The 14,991-nt window shown below is 42.0% G+C and overlaps 1 protein-coding gene across 2 annotated transcripts in view; it reads right to left on the bottom strand.

Annotated features, from left to right (window-relative positions):
* The window catches only part of Mcm9 (minichromosome maintenance 9 homologous recombination repair factor), an 89,398-nt gene extending 74,832 nt beyond the window's left edge, over positions 1 to 14,566 (bottom strand). Inside the window, exons 1-5 of one of the 2 annotated variants that reach the window (XM_008835780.3) lie at positions 14,292 to 14,566; positions 10,696 to 11,014; positions 6,999 to 7,315; positions 3,732 to 3,813; positions 674 to 874 (exon numbers count right to left, since the gene is read on the bottom strand). In XM_008835780.3, coding sequence (XP_008834002.1) covers positions 674 to 874; positions 3,732 to 3,813; positions 6,999 to 7,315; positions 10,696 to 10,999 — 904 coding nt within the window. In that variant the 5' untranslated portion in view covers positions 11,000 to 11,014; positions 14,292 to 14,566. The remainder of the gene's footprint in view (positions 1 to 673; positions 875 to 3,731; positions 3,814 to 6,998; positions 7,316 to 10,695; positions 11,015 to 14,291) is intronic. The other variant, XM_017798872.2, reaches the window with a different exon arrangement.
* Between the last annotated feature and the right edge of the window lie 425 nt (positions 14,567 to 14,991).

Raw genomic sequence — 14,991 nt, 5'->3', positions numbered from 1 at the left:
TATACATTTGGGATTTTTTTTTTTCAATAAAAACATGTTCTACAAACCAAAGGCTATAATGTGTTATTCTGTGTAATACACTGTAAGCTCACAGCCAGAATTTCTGCTGTCTTGACAAACTCATTCACAGATCATATGACTTTCATCAGCTCTTTCACACTCCCTATTTTAACATCCGCAGCTAAAACAGTGAGATGTCTTTATTATAAAAATAAAAAACTGTGTTTAATACATGTAAACATGGGAACCCTAGTTTGACACCCAGCACTCATGGTGGCATGAGCTTGTAACCGAGTACTAGGGAGTCACAGACAGATGGTGCGTGGGGGCTCACTGACCAGCAAGCCTAGTCTAATCTATGAGCCTTTCATCCCGGGGAGAGAGCTTGCTTAAAACAAAACAAAACAGACCCCTGGTGCATGACACCTGAGGAACACCACCACCTAGGACTGACCTCTGGCTTTCATATGTACATGCACATGAAATGATGATGAAAATTAAAAATCTTAATGCCAGAAATGGGCTTGAAAAGAAGACTACAGTTAAGAGATAATAACTAATGCTACTCTTTGAACTGAGCCACTGACATGGGCCACATGTAAACTCTACAAATCATATTTACTGAATTTAATGCCATTAATGATAAGCCTTATGACCTTAATCACAAACAAACCTGCAAAAGGATCACACTTATAGTATTCCCAAAAGTCTTCAAATTCTTTTCGGACTTCCTCATCCATGACCATCCCTGAGGACTGCTCATTATTCACTTGGACATAGTTGGCTTTCAAGACTATCTCCACTTCACAGCGCACATCTCGCTGAAAGGGCTTCCACCGCTGCATCACAACCCCATAGATAGTGAGGTCATCTCCTAGGAAAAAGCGTCAAGTGAGTCCAGCACCAGCATCATGCATGGTGGGCCCCAAATGTGATGAAAGACTACAAATTAGAAATATGTCACCCCCATACTTAGTTTTGAGTATATACACTCATTCAGAAAGCAATTAGCAATTCTGGGACAAAACACCCCAAATTTTCAATTTCCCTCCCACAAATACTTGTTTCTACATACTTAAAATGCTAGCGTCTGCATTTTTATTTTTGTAATTTGCTATTTGATAATTACACAAAATTACACTTCACTGGGAATGGGGTACTGGATAGTGTATTTATCATTGTTATGTTGGGCAACATGTTTATTCTTTGAGACTGTAACCATTTAGCTCTTATTTAGAGAAAATATATGGAGATTGCAGCCGGAAGTTAAACTGTAATTAACTTAGTATCAGGAAAAGAGATGTGGCATATACTTTAGCTTCTTATGTTTGTTTTTACTTTGTTTTTAATATCTTAATAGTCATCCCCAGCTTTTCTCAATGAAGGAGTTAACATAAGAAATCAATGATGGGGCTGGAGAGATGGCTCAGCAGTTAAAAGCACTGACTGCTCTTGAAGAGGACCTGGGTTCGAGTCCCAGCACCCACACTGTGGCTACAAACTGTCCTTGACTACAGTTTCAGGGGAATCCAAAGCCCTCTTCTGACCTCCACGCCATTGCATGACACAGGTGCACTCACATACATGCAGGCAATACACTCATACACGTAAAAAAAAAAAAAAAAACAATGACTACTGATTCCACTTCAAACTACAGAAGCACAAAACAATAACCCATGTGCTCCTTAGTTGTTCCTTCCTACCTGAGGAAAACCTATTCCTGGTAGACAGAATATCAGACTGTTGTTTTCTTAAAAGACTGTGGGAAGCTTCAGGCACATTTACCAATTATCAACCTCTGTGATTCTATCACATATAATGTACTCTTAGAAAGGGGAACCAGAAACATCATAAACTTAACTTCATAAACTTAATCCCCCCAAATTTCAGTCATCCTGAATGTAGCATGTTTGAACATCTCAAACCTAATCCTGGTATTTAGATTTTGTACCACAAACACTGTCTCAGAACAGGCAATTCTTCATGCCCAAGACTGTGCCAATTATGTTATTTGGGATGCAAAATGTCTTCCACTCTGTAAATCTCAATGAGTAATGTGTATCTGTGGCACTTTGATTTCCTGAAGAAAAGTGTTCCATAAATGCTAGCTGCATGGAAATGGTGGTGCTAATTTACATGTTAGAAATCACATTTTTAGCTAAATGCAACTTCATACCAAATATGACAAACACATTAAATACATGTTTTATGTACTTCCAAGATTTTTCCTAAGCAAATGCTTGATGGCTTTCAAAATCAATCTGGAATCAGGACCTTTTATTATACTCTCTCCCTTAAATTTTTAGAAAAAAATGACTTACATAAGTTTATATAAACATTTGAAACAGCCCTTTATTATGTTCATTCTAATGAATTTTATATTTAGGTTCTTTCCACATGAGGTAACTCAGGAATTTAACTTTAGATATAATAATCAAACTTCAATAAACAATGTGTATGTGAAAATGAAGAGGAATGAAGAACGGCCAAGAATAACAATTCTCATTAGGTTGGATGTAAATCCCAGCTCCATTGCTACAATGTCTCAATGTCTACAATGTCAAGAAAACAGCTCTCAACAAATATTAGCTATTACATTAAAATAGAAACTAATGCATTTAAAAATGTTTCAATACATAAAACTTTTCATTTACTCAAGTGTTTATTGACTGGCAGATTCATATAATCATTGCAACTATCAAGTCCATGGTAACAAGACATTCATTTAAAATTTTTGTATTTCCCTATGGTAAATATACAAGCTATTCTTTTCAAGAAGCTACAAGTCTTCCACTTGAACATTCCAGCCCGTCTGTGCACCTCTACCTTTCCCAGCGGCTTTATTCTGCAGCCATCCCCAGTCAGGCCCATACCTTTGATCTGCACAGTTATCAGCATAACCCCCATTTTTACTGCTCTGGGGACTAAATTCCAGAAGGGTAAGGATTATACTTTTTCTATCTTTTGATTCCTTAGACCTACAGCTATGGCTAAATTAAAACAAACAAACAAAAAAACCCACACTGTTGACAGACTGTTTTCCCCTATCCTTTATTATTAATAACATCCAAAAGAAATACAGCTTAAGATCTTCAGTGCAGACATAATTCAGACATAATTCATAATGGAAACATCTCCACAAAGGATATTCTTTTTCTATATCAGCATCACTCATTGTAGTGTCCCCAGCACAGAGCAGAGTGGAATAATCACTTCCTTTTCCTTTTATCTAGGTGCCAGTAAGACTTTAAGTAGCATTATCAGTCAAGTCCTCAGAGTCATCTGTCGACCAAACCCACCAGCCTTGTTTAAGTTGCTACTGTTAAACCACAGTGCACTCAAGAGAACCATGGATCCATGTTCCAGTTCTGTACTTAACCCTTTAAATGACGTTAGACAAATCCAAGACCAGTTCTTACTCTACAAAGCAAGCAGCAGGAGTCGATACCTAAGTCCCAGCCCAGCTTTCTTCCCATCACCCCTTCCAATGGCCAACTCTTCACAAATTGAGCAGTTAAGCCTCTCAATCCCTTGTTAGTAATCTTGGGGAAAATAAAAATAATGAATATTTAGGGCCTCCTACACAAACTACCAAAAGTTTATTCTTGCTGGCTACTTATAATAAGTAGCATACATCTGTAATATCAGCTACTTGCAGGGAGGGAGTAAGACCAGCCTGAGCAACATAGGTACCAACTCAAAAACTTAAAAAGAATTTTTTTCCTTCTTACCAGATTTGCAACTGTCTACTAAGTCATCTTCTAGGATAACCTTCATAGATCGTGGAATACTTCCAACAGACAGCCTTTGAACCTAGCAAGGAAAATATAACACATACTAAGTATGCTTAAATACATGCTAACTATCCAGAAATCTGGTGGTATCTGAAATTATTGTTTCCATTTCTCTGGCATTATCATATAATTTAGTTATGATGATGGGGTGGTTTGAATGAAAATGTCCCCCATAGGCTCCAAGCATTTGGACATTTTTGTCCCCCGTTGGTGGCACTGTTTTAGGAGGTCTTAGGTATGGCTATCTTGGAGGAAGCATGTCACTGGGGGAGGGCTTAGAGAGTTTTCAAGCCTTGCTGGACCTCCAGTTGCTCTCTCGCATCCTGTGCCTGCTTGAAGACGTGAGTACTCGGTGTTTCTATCACAGCAACAGAAAAGTGACTAATATAGTAATTGGTACCAGAGAGTGGGCTGTTGGCTGTGAGGAATCTGACCATATGGGGTTTTGGAGGAATGTGGAAGTCTCTGGAAGTTTGGGCTAGAAAAGCAGATGATTGCTGTAAGCAGAGCTTAACAGGCTGTTCTAGTAGGCACCTGGAAGAAAGTAATGCTGAGAACAATGCAGTTCCAGAGGGAAAGAAGGACTTATGCAGCAATTGAGATATTTTGGCAGAGTCTGTCTTGCCTAAGGCTAAGCTGAAAAGCAATGGACTAATTTCTCAGGGAGGGGGTAGATTTCAAGACAGCCTAAAGTAGAAAGTGGCTATCAATGGTGAATATTATGCAGATCTATAGTGAAAGACAGCAAATGGGGCAGAAAGAAATGCAGAATGTACAGTTTGGACTGAAAAAAAAAAAGATAAATGTTGGAGCTGAGGCGTGTGCTAGAGAGGATTCCTTTGATAAAGCGATTAAAATGATTAAGGAGGGGCCTAGAGATTTGCACTTAAACAATGGAGAGAGTGCCTCCAGGGCAAGACCACACCCAGCTAAGCCTCCAACTTGTAAAAGGAAAATGCTGCAGGGGCCACTGAAGAGAAAAGCTTCTAAAATGGATAAAGCAGGCTGGAGTCCATCCCAAACTTACAGTCAAACTTAGCTGCAAGTCAGCTGGTGCTGGCTTTAGTGGCATGAAAAATACAAGCGTGAAGGGCTCATCAGTTCTTCCTCCACAGTTTGCTAAGGCCAGGCAGTATGCAGCAGGGGTTACTCTGCATAAAGAAGGCCCTGATAGGCCATTCTGTGAAGCTGTGAAGGTGAAGCCTGGCTGGCAATGGAGACCCCAAGAAGATGTTCATGATGCCACAGCTGTGAAGCATTTGCCAAGAAGACCTGCATGCAGGGAGTGGTACCAACCCAAGAGAGAGATGTATGTTGAATGCAGCAAAGCTGGAGAGGCTGAGCCATCTAAGTCCTTTGGAAATAAGTCCCAGAAGTCGGACATGGACCTTCTGAATTTGGTGTTTGCCCTGCTGGTTTTCAGTCTTGTTCTGGTCTGGTATTTCCTCACTATGCCTCCATTCCCTCCATGGGAATGTATATTCGGTTCCACTGTATGTTGGGAATATGTAATTTGTATTTTGATTTTATAGAGGCTTACAGTTATTTCCCCCCAAGTCTCAGAAGAGACTTTAGACTGTGGACTTGTGAATAGTATTGAGACTGGTAATGACTACAGGGACTTTTAAGGTTGGACTAAATGCATTTTGCATTTTATATGGTCATAAGCCTTATGGGGGCCAGGGGATGGAATGTGGTGGTTTAAATGAAAATGTCCCCCATAGGCTCCAAGTATTTGAACATTCTGTCCCCAGTTGGTGGTGCTGTTTTGGGAGGTCTTACAAGGTGTGGCTAATCTGGAGGAAGCACATCACTGGGAGTGGGCTTAGAGAGTTCTTAAGCCTTGCTGGATCTCCAGTTGCTCTCTTGTTTCCTGTGTCTGCTCGAAGATGTAGAGCCCAACTTCCACTCCTCCTCCAGTCACCTCTGTCGCCATGCCTCCCCACCAAGATGGACTGTAATTCCCCTAGAACCGTAAGCTCAAACTCTTCCTTCTATAAGTTGCTTTGGTCAGTGTTTCAATCACAGCAACAGAAAAGTTACTAATACAGATGGGAACTTAAGGAATTATTCTTGAAAATAATGCTTGATATCAGTTTAAGGATTCACTAAAACTACGAGCTGAAGAGAGAGAGCTCAGCAGTTTGAGAGCTTCCTGCTCTTCCACAGGATCCAAGTTTGGTTCCTAGCACCTACATCTCACAACTGCCTGTAACTCCAGCTCCAGGGGATCTGATGCCCTCTTCATACTTCTGCAGGTACCTCTATACACATGCATACACATAAATAAAGCTTAAGAAAAATAATTCACTAAAACTAGAGTAAAATTAAAGCATCAATATGGGAAAATCTTCAAATACAATCTCCCTTGTAGATGATCAATATAAATACATGCTCAAACCAACCATGTAAACAAAGCTACTTATCTAAAAAAGGAAAGACATTTCTTCCTCAATCTCTAGTCTGAAGACTAGACAAATCACCAAGTCCCTCTGATTATTCTTTATTAAAAGAACCCTGGTATTATTCCATGTAGACATGAGCTTGTAAATGACTATCTCCCAAGCTCCCTTGCACCTTGATGTGATCATATGGCTAAGTTCTGGCCAATGAAATATGTCAGCAAGCATGTCAGAGGAGGTGGCCAGGACTTGACTAGATGCACTTGCATGACCTTCCTTTTCGTTTCTCACCAGAATACAGATGTGATGAAGCTATAGCACACCTGCACCAGAGAGCACCAAAAGAACAGAAGCCATGAAGTAAAAATGGTGGAATAAAGCCAGGCATGGTGGTTCATGTCTACAATTCCAGCACTCGGGAGGTTGTGGCAGGATAAACATGAATTTGATGCCAGCCTGCGTTAGATGGCAAGTTCCAGACCAGCCTGGGCTACAGAGTGAGACTCTACCTAAACAAAACAATGGTAGAATGAGAAGAGTGAAGTGTGAGTGCTCCACATTGGGAAGCCTGCATGTTGGCCCTCAGCAGTCTAGCTCCTCACTGACTCAGCAGAAGAGCTCTGCCTTTAAGGAGAGGAAAAATTAGGTCTCCCTTTCTTTACTACAAGTGAAAATGTCCTTCACAGAGTGATGATACCAGTGCATTTGTTTCTATTCAGTATTCCCCAGTCCCAACAATTTGACTGTAGTAGAAAACTGTTTCTTCAAATTCGTTGTTTTTCTCATTTATTTGATCATTTACCTGCTCCTGAATTTTGATTTCCTGGTAATCCCGACACCTGGCTGGGGATGAAGACAAGTCTGAGAGGCAAGTGAATTTTGAAGAATCACAGCTCTCCAAGCTTGGACATGAAGAGGGTCGGCAGAAGGTATAATACTGTTCAAAGTCAGCCTTCACCGCAAACACATGTTTGCACTTGTTACACATGTAATCCCGCTTGAACTCCAGGACCTTCACCAGACTTGTTCGAATCACTGTCCCGGTGACAGATAAGAAATGTCCCACATCCTTGGTTTTGGGGATGTGTTCCCTTACCAGTTCAGGACAGACAGGCAAACCTATGAAAAAACAACATCATCAACTTATACCTTGATAACTGACTCCGTGTGATGTATTCTTTTAATATTTTCTGGGAAAGAGATAAGTTCAAGGAAAAAAAGTCTGTGTTTTATTTTTTACTTTACACTGTGTGTGTGTGTGTGTGTGTGTGCATGTGTGTGTGTGTGTGAAGGCCAGAGACTTATGTTGAAAATCTTCCTCAACTGTTTGTTCACCTTATATTCTAAGACACCTGGACCTGATTCAGTTAGCCTGGGATTGTCCTGTCTCTGCCTCCGTAGTGCTGGGATTGCAGTACTCACCACTACACCTAGCATATTACTGGGTGCTAGGGACTCAAACTTGGGTCCTGATGCTTGCATGGTAATAACTTTACCATGTTTGTGTTTTACTTAAGCAAAAATAAGATCATCAACCCAATTAAGAAAATAACTAAAAATTTTAGATAACAGTTACCAAACCAATGGTTTTGTTTTTTGGTTTTTTTGGGGGGGTCTGTTTGAGACAGTCTCCCTGTAGCCCGCAGCTGGCCTGGAACTCACTATGTAGACCAGGCTGGCCTTGAACTCAGAGATCTGCCTGCCTCTGCCTCCCAAGTGCTGGGATTAAAAGCGTGCCACTACCACACCAATGGACTCTTTTAAAAGCACATATCTAGATGGTATAAGCAGCACCCCCGCAGAAGAATTGATTCTCAGTAGGATCTAAATAAAGTAGGTAACCAACCAACCATATTAATAAACAAAATACTTTCACTTGTTACACACAAAATTAACTGATTTCAGTAAATCACAATAAAGGAACAAAATGATGGTAGATGGTAGCATGTGTCCAATGGCACTAGGTTATTATTCGTCTTAGTAGTTAGTGATATACTATTACGAAAATTTGATGGTTTTTTTGAGCTTCAATTTACATAAACATTTACCCATAGTATCATTTTATCCTTCAAAAAATACATGGTTTAGCTGGCATGGTGGCGCATGCCTTTAATCCCAGCACATGGAAGGCAGAGGCAGAAGGATCTCTTGTAAGTTCCAGGCCAGCCTGGTCTACAAAGCAAGTTCCAGGCCAGCTGGGCCTACAGAGAGACCAAAAAAACCAGGGGCGGGGGGCTGGAGAGATGGCTCAGTGGTTAAGAGCTGTTTTTGAAGAAGACCCAGGTTCGAATCCCAGCACACACATGGTCTCTAACAACTGTCCATAACTCCAGTTCCAAGGGATCTGACAACCTCTTCTGTCCTCTGTGGGCATTGTACAACATGGATGTACTTCCTACATGCAAGCAATACATACACATAAAATAAAAGTAATAAATACATAAAATTTTAAAAAACGCATGATTTTCAACATCAGAAAAACAGGTAACTGAAAAGTTACAAAATACCAAAGAAAAAGTCTTACATAGAAATATTAAGTCTGGCTATGATGGACCACTAGAGTGGGAGGATGCCAGCTGTGCTGGTCAAAGGCTGCTGCCAATAGGTTTATCAGGGGCATGTTTGTTATGCTGGCTCATGATACAAGTCTCACTCTCAGAATTTAGTGACTGAAATGCCTGGTGAGTACTGCTTCTTGGCCTTTTGGCCAAGACTGAGTATAGATCTGGTAAGCGTATACACTGAAGACTGATCTTTTGGATCTGCCAAAACAACCAGAAATAACCATACTAGGTACTGTAATAGCTTCAGTTTCTATGGTCAGCATGCTTTCTCCCTATCAGTACATCTTCTTTGAAAGCTTAACAAAGCAATCATGATTAGAAGGTAGTCCGGGAGTCATGGGTGGGTAAATAAAGCCAATCAGGCTGGGTGCATGCCTGTAATCCAGCAGTTAGGCAGCTGAGAAGGCGGATTTAGAGTTAAAGGACAGTCTGGGCTTCATGGTGGGATTGTATGGGGGGAAAAAGGCAAATTAGTTATACAAATTGAGTATTTGAGTCACTGGGTTACACTAACTTAATGTGAGGGGTAACAAATCTACAGATAGATCTGAGCTTGCTCCATCGGCTGACTGAGGGTCTCCTGTTTCCTTTCCTGTTTCCCTTTCCCATACCTCCAAGGCTGACTTGCCTTGTTCGGAATGGCTGTACTGTTTGTTAATATTAATTCTGAGTATTATCATTTTGCTGCATGTACGTCTTTGCTGTATTCAGAATTGATAGCTCACTGCTCAGAAAACAAGTTCCTCTCTTTTAAATCCAAAATTCTGTAATTAAAATACTCAGGTTTCTTTTCTGTCATATTATGACGTTGAAAATTGTACAAAAAAAAAGACAAAGGAAACATATTGTTAGGCAAAACTGACAAAATACAAACATCTTACCGCCACTAAAAAACACTGAGGTAGTACCCTGAGACAGGATATGTGTATATGAATGTTTGTCTGCATAGATGCATATACATGCAGTGTCCTTGGAGGCTAAGACACCAGAAAAAGGCATCAGTTCCCTTGGAACTGGAGTTACAGATGGCTGTGAGCTGCCTGGTAGGTGACAAGAACTGAACCCAGGTACCCTGCAAGAGCAGCAAGTGCTCTTGACCTCTGGGCCATCTTTCCAGCCTTAATATATATATATATATATATATATATCCCATCTATCCCAGGCCCAGAACACAATCATTACTATGTTTGACAAAAACCATATGCACTTTAAGTATAAAATCCATTATTTCCTTTTAAATTTAGAGTGTGTATGAAAGCTTCTGTTCATGCATATACCACAGTATGTACGTTTAAGTCGAAGGACAACTTCTGTGAGTCAGCTGTCTCCTTCTACAGTATGAATTCCACGGATCAAATGCAGCTTGTCAGGCTTAACAGCAAGTACCTGTATTTGCTGAGCCATCTTGCTGGCCCAAAAATATCAATTATTTCTTTCTTTTTTTTGGGGGGGGGATCTTTTTGGGACAGGGTCTCCCTGTAGCCTCAGCTGTCCTGGAACTCACTATGTAGACCAGGCTGGCCTTGAACTCACAGAGATCGACTGCCTCTGTCTCCCAAGTGCTGGGATTAAAGGCGTGCGCCACCACGCCTGGCTTCTTTCTTTTTTCTAATAAATATTTTATTATTTTTATTGTATGTCTATGAGTGTATTGCCTGCATGCATGTGAGTGCACCCATATCGTGCAATGCTGCGGAGGTCAGAAGAGGGCTTTTGATTCCCCTGGAACTGGAGTTAAAGACGGTTTGCAGCCACCATGTGGGTGCTGGGAATCTAACCCGGGTCCTCTGCAAAAGCAGTCAGTGCTCTTAACCACTGAGCCATCTCTCCAGCCCCAAATATCAATTATTATCTTAATGTTCTGAGTCTCATGTGTTTTATTTCCTTCGAATCTTCCTAGAAAAGTACATAGCAACAAATATTCAAATGATTTACCTGATATTCTGGCATGAAGATTCTGCTTCATAGAAAAACCCTCAGGCTGAGAAAGGGACTGCAGAATTGCCAAAGCTGACCTTCGAAGTGCATTGTCAAAAACAGTTAGCACCTCATTGGGGAACACGGTGAAATATTCTCCAATTTCCATGTTGGTCTCAAAAAGGGTCATGGCATTAACCACAACTGGGTAGTGAGCATCTTCATCTCTTTCCTTCAAGATTAGAAGAATATCATTCTTATGATATTCTGAAACATAGGACTCGAACACCTGACCCACCAGTGTGACTTGATCACTATTCATCTTGAATGGAGGTTACTGGGGAAAAAAAAAAAAAAAAAAAAGAGGATGGTATTATACCTTCGCTATTCAAGATTTGTACACAATTTAACAAAAAAATATTGTTTGGTTTTAAATCATCCCAGCTTTGCATCACACTATAATCACAAAGGAATATCTGAATTCAAATCTTAAATAAACATATCTATTATAATTATGTAAAACATGTACTTTAAAAATTGGTGAAGTTCGCAAGGGGTCGAGGGGGGAGTCAGTTACCCCTCCCACCCAATCAGTCGACCTTAGCTGTATGTGGGAGGAGGGGCAAAAGATATATAAGCCAAGAACACCAAGAGGCACCTCTCTCACCATTTTGTGTGGTTGTCAGGAAGTTACAGGATCTGTATTTGAGAGTGGACTTTAGGGTGCAGTTGTAGATGTGGGGCACCCACTCTTCTGTAAATAAACCCCTTTCTATGCTCTGTTAAAAAAATAATAAAGCCGGGTGTGGTGGCGCACACCTTTAATCTCAGCACTCGGGAGGCAGAGGCAGGCAGATCTCTGTAAGTTCAAGGCCAGCCTGGTCCACATAGTTCCAGCTGAGGCTGCAGGGAGACCCTGTCTCAAAAAGACCAAAATTAATTAATTAATTAATTAATTAAAATAACAAATAAATATTTTTTTAAAATTGGTGAAGTTGGGGCCATCAGTAAAAAAGGGCACTTGGTGGCACAAACCTGTTGACCCGAATTTGAACCCTTGGAACCCAACTAAAAAGGCTAGAGGTGGTAACACACATCTGTAGTCCTAGCCCTCCTACTGTGAAATGGGTGGTGGAGACAAAAGAATGTCCCAAAGCTCCAGGGCCAGCCAGCATGGAATACGCAGCACAGCAGCAGAAGCAAGAGAGACCATGCCTCAAATGAGATGGAAGGCAAGAACCAACTTCCAAAATTGTCCTCTGACCTCTACATGCATGCTGTGGCACGAATATGTCTGTGTACACACACACACACACACACACACACACACACACAATGAATATTTTGAATTGAATTAAACAAATCAAACTGACGACTCTGACTTTTTGATTCACTTTAGGACTGTATAGGAGGTGAATTTTTTCCTGCTTTATGTTCCTACCATTGGAAAATTTCAGGCTTCAGCAAAAATAGTTGTGAAGGGTGTAGAGAAGCTATACAAGCTGAGGAAAGGAAAGGGGCATAAGTTTTTGAACAATAACTAGGTCTGAAAATAAAGGTAATACAGACTATACTTCAACTACTCCACTCCCTTGGCAAGTCCTTTATTTCACCTACTTCACTCCCTTGGCAAGCCCTTTTCCTGTTTAAATGTATGTTTGTGACTAAAAGGAGCCTATCTCCTTTTAAAAACAGTATTTATTTTATGTGTATGAATGTATTGTATGCATGTATGTAAATGTACCTGTGTCATACAATGTCTGAGGAGGTCAGAAAAGGGCATCAGATCCCATGAAACTGGAGCTATGAAGGCTGTTAAGCGCCATGTGGGGACTGGGAACCAAACTCCGTCCTCTACAAAAACAGTCAGTGCTCTTAACCACTCAGTCATCTCTCTAGTCCCAAAAGGAGCCTGTCTCATTTTATTTTCATGTATATGGTCAGATCACAAATCACAAAACCCATTCAATATCCATTTCCTAACACCTACCAAGCATAAGACACTATCTTAGCAAATGAGAAACAAAACAAAACAAAACAAACCCCAACAGTAACAGGTTCTCTGTGTCCTCAGAGAACCATGAAACAGATCTAAATCAAACTGTCCTGCAAGGGGTCAAAATGCAATCTGAGTAAGAGCACAAAGGAGTGAGGGATTCAATTTAAACAAGGTGACTATCCCAGAGAAGGAAATGTATCCGAATCAGGTGGGTGGTTATACCAGCTGCCCAATCAAGAAAGTCTTAGTGTGGAAACAGAGCAAGTACCTAGAAGGAAAGTACTTTTAATATGACTTATTTATTTATCCAACATTTATCATACTCCATAAATACGAAGACTGCAGAGGACTGCTAGAAAGTTCACAGCTTAGCATCCCTAAGATGTATCACATTTGCTATTTATTAGCAGTAAATTGCCTTCTCTGAACAGCTGCTTAGTTAGAAGCTGTGAAAGGTATAAGAGTATGTCACAGTTAAGCCAAGAATACCGACAATCATAGAAGTCCAGTGTAAGATTAAGAGATGAATACATTATATCCAAGAGAATGAGAGTAAATCATGGCTTGGTTTTGGCTAGGCGATGTATATTCATCCGTAAGTAAAACAGAAAAGCATTTAGAAAGGGACTACGTAGTATTTCCACTCTGTGGTCTTTACTTAAAAAATAAAACAGAACACTGGTGCTCTCGAGAGTGGCTAAAATACAATCTTCGCGATCTATAAATACAAAGTAAATGAAGAGCCATGAGTTTAGAGGTTTGAAATATGGCTCCACTGGGACCATTAATTAATTAATTAAGATAGGGTGTTACTATGCGGCCCTGTCTGGCCTAGAACTAGCTATGTGAGCCAGGCTAGAGCTCAGAGATCTACCTGCCTGTTTACCAAGTGTTGGGATTAAGGGCGTGCACCACCACATATGGCCTGAAATCTTAAGAATTTAAAGTTCATATTAAGGTCAGATTGTTTGCCTAGTTACACCGAAATTTTATATTATCAAGTGCACCAGCTTTTTTGAACACAGCATTTTTTTTACCATCTGTGACGTCAGACGACTGCTTTTGCTAACGCATGAACATGTGCATCCAGGCACAGATCTAAGCCATGTACTGTGTGGGACAGGCTCGTTGCGCAACTTTCAGTACCCATTCCTTTTCTCTTTTTGGGATTCTGGCGACCAAATGAAGCTGCTCTGCTTTATTTCATACTGTTGAAGGACGTGTGTCGCCAAAAATTCACTCACGCTTGGGTGGCATGCCTAGGGCGGGTCCAGGAGCGCGCGGCCCCGCCTAGCCCCGCCCCTCGCGTGCCGTGGCCACGCCCTGCCGGAGCGGGGACGCGCGTGCGAGAGCGCGATCCGCTGCGCTCGCGGGCTCGCGCTCAGTGCGCGCACCCCGCCCGCCGGTTCGGCCTCTTGGCAAAGGTGGAGACCCCCGGCTCCTCCGGAAGGGATGGTTTCCAAACTTGGTTCCTACCCCTAGGTCCTCCAACCCGACCTGCCCGCGCCGCACCGGAGCGGCCGCGAGTTTAGAAACTGAAGAAGGTGGACTTGTCTTGGGACTAACTATGGGAGACAGCGCAATCCCCGGGAACGCGGCGACGGCGGGAACTTACTGGCTGACACGCACTGTCTAGTCGCCGGGGACGCGCTGCTCCCCAGAGTGCGGGAGCTCCAGCCGGGCGCCGGGGACTCCCTACCGCCGAGGAGCAAGTGGGGTGGGGTGTGCGCGCGGCCGCTCGAGGGGCCGCTGTGCGCGGGGACGCGCCGAGTCCGTCGTGCCTGCCTTCGCCAGGGCTCTGCGCGGCCTGCGCTTCCCTGGGACACCCGGCCTCGGCGGCTCTTCCGGGTGCAGACGCAGGCCGTGGGCGCGCCCGGCGAGGCAACAAGGAGATGGGCGGGGATAGTAAAATCTAGGGCGGGGCGCGAGGGGAATCCAGGGCGGGGTAAGGGGTTCCGGGGCGGCGTTAGAGTGCGACGCGGGAATCCTGGAAAGGGGTTAGGGCTAGAGGCCTTCCGGAATCTGGAAAGAAACAGGCTGGGCTAGTCCAAGGCTAGTGGACAATTTAGAACATTTATATGGGATTTTTTGGTATATCTAAGGAATCTCCCTTTTCAAGAGCACAGAGATTTTCCCCTCTGTTTTGTGAGAAAGGTGGAATTTTTTGTTTAATACAGGTCTCTGATTCGAGCTAAGTTTTGTGTCATTTTACCTATGATTATGTATTAGCTTTTGTTCAGAGCTTTCTTTTTCCCACAAGTCTTCTTGCTAAAAATTAAGTAAAAATGTAAAAATTCAGTCGTTAAAAACTGAAT

The sequence above is a fragment of the Nannospalax galili genome, unplaced genomic scaffold (assembly GCF_000622305.1).
Source record: "Nannospalax galili isolate Female #2095 unplaced genomic scaffold, S.galili_v1.0 scaffold417, whole genome shotgun sequence".
In the NCBI taxonomy this organism is placed as follows: Eukaryota; Metazoa; Chordata; class Mammalia; order Rodentia; family Spalacidae; genus Nannospalax; species Nannospalax galili.
This window is presented reverse-complemented; position numbering and strand designations above follow the sequence as displayed.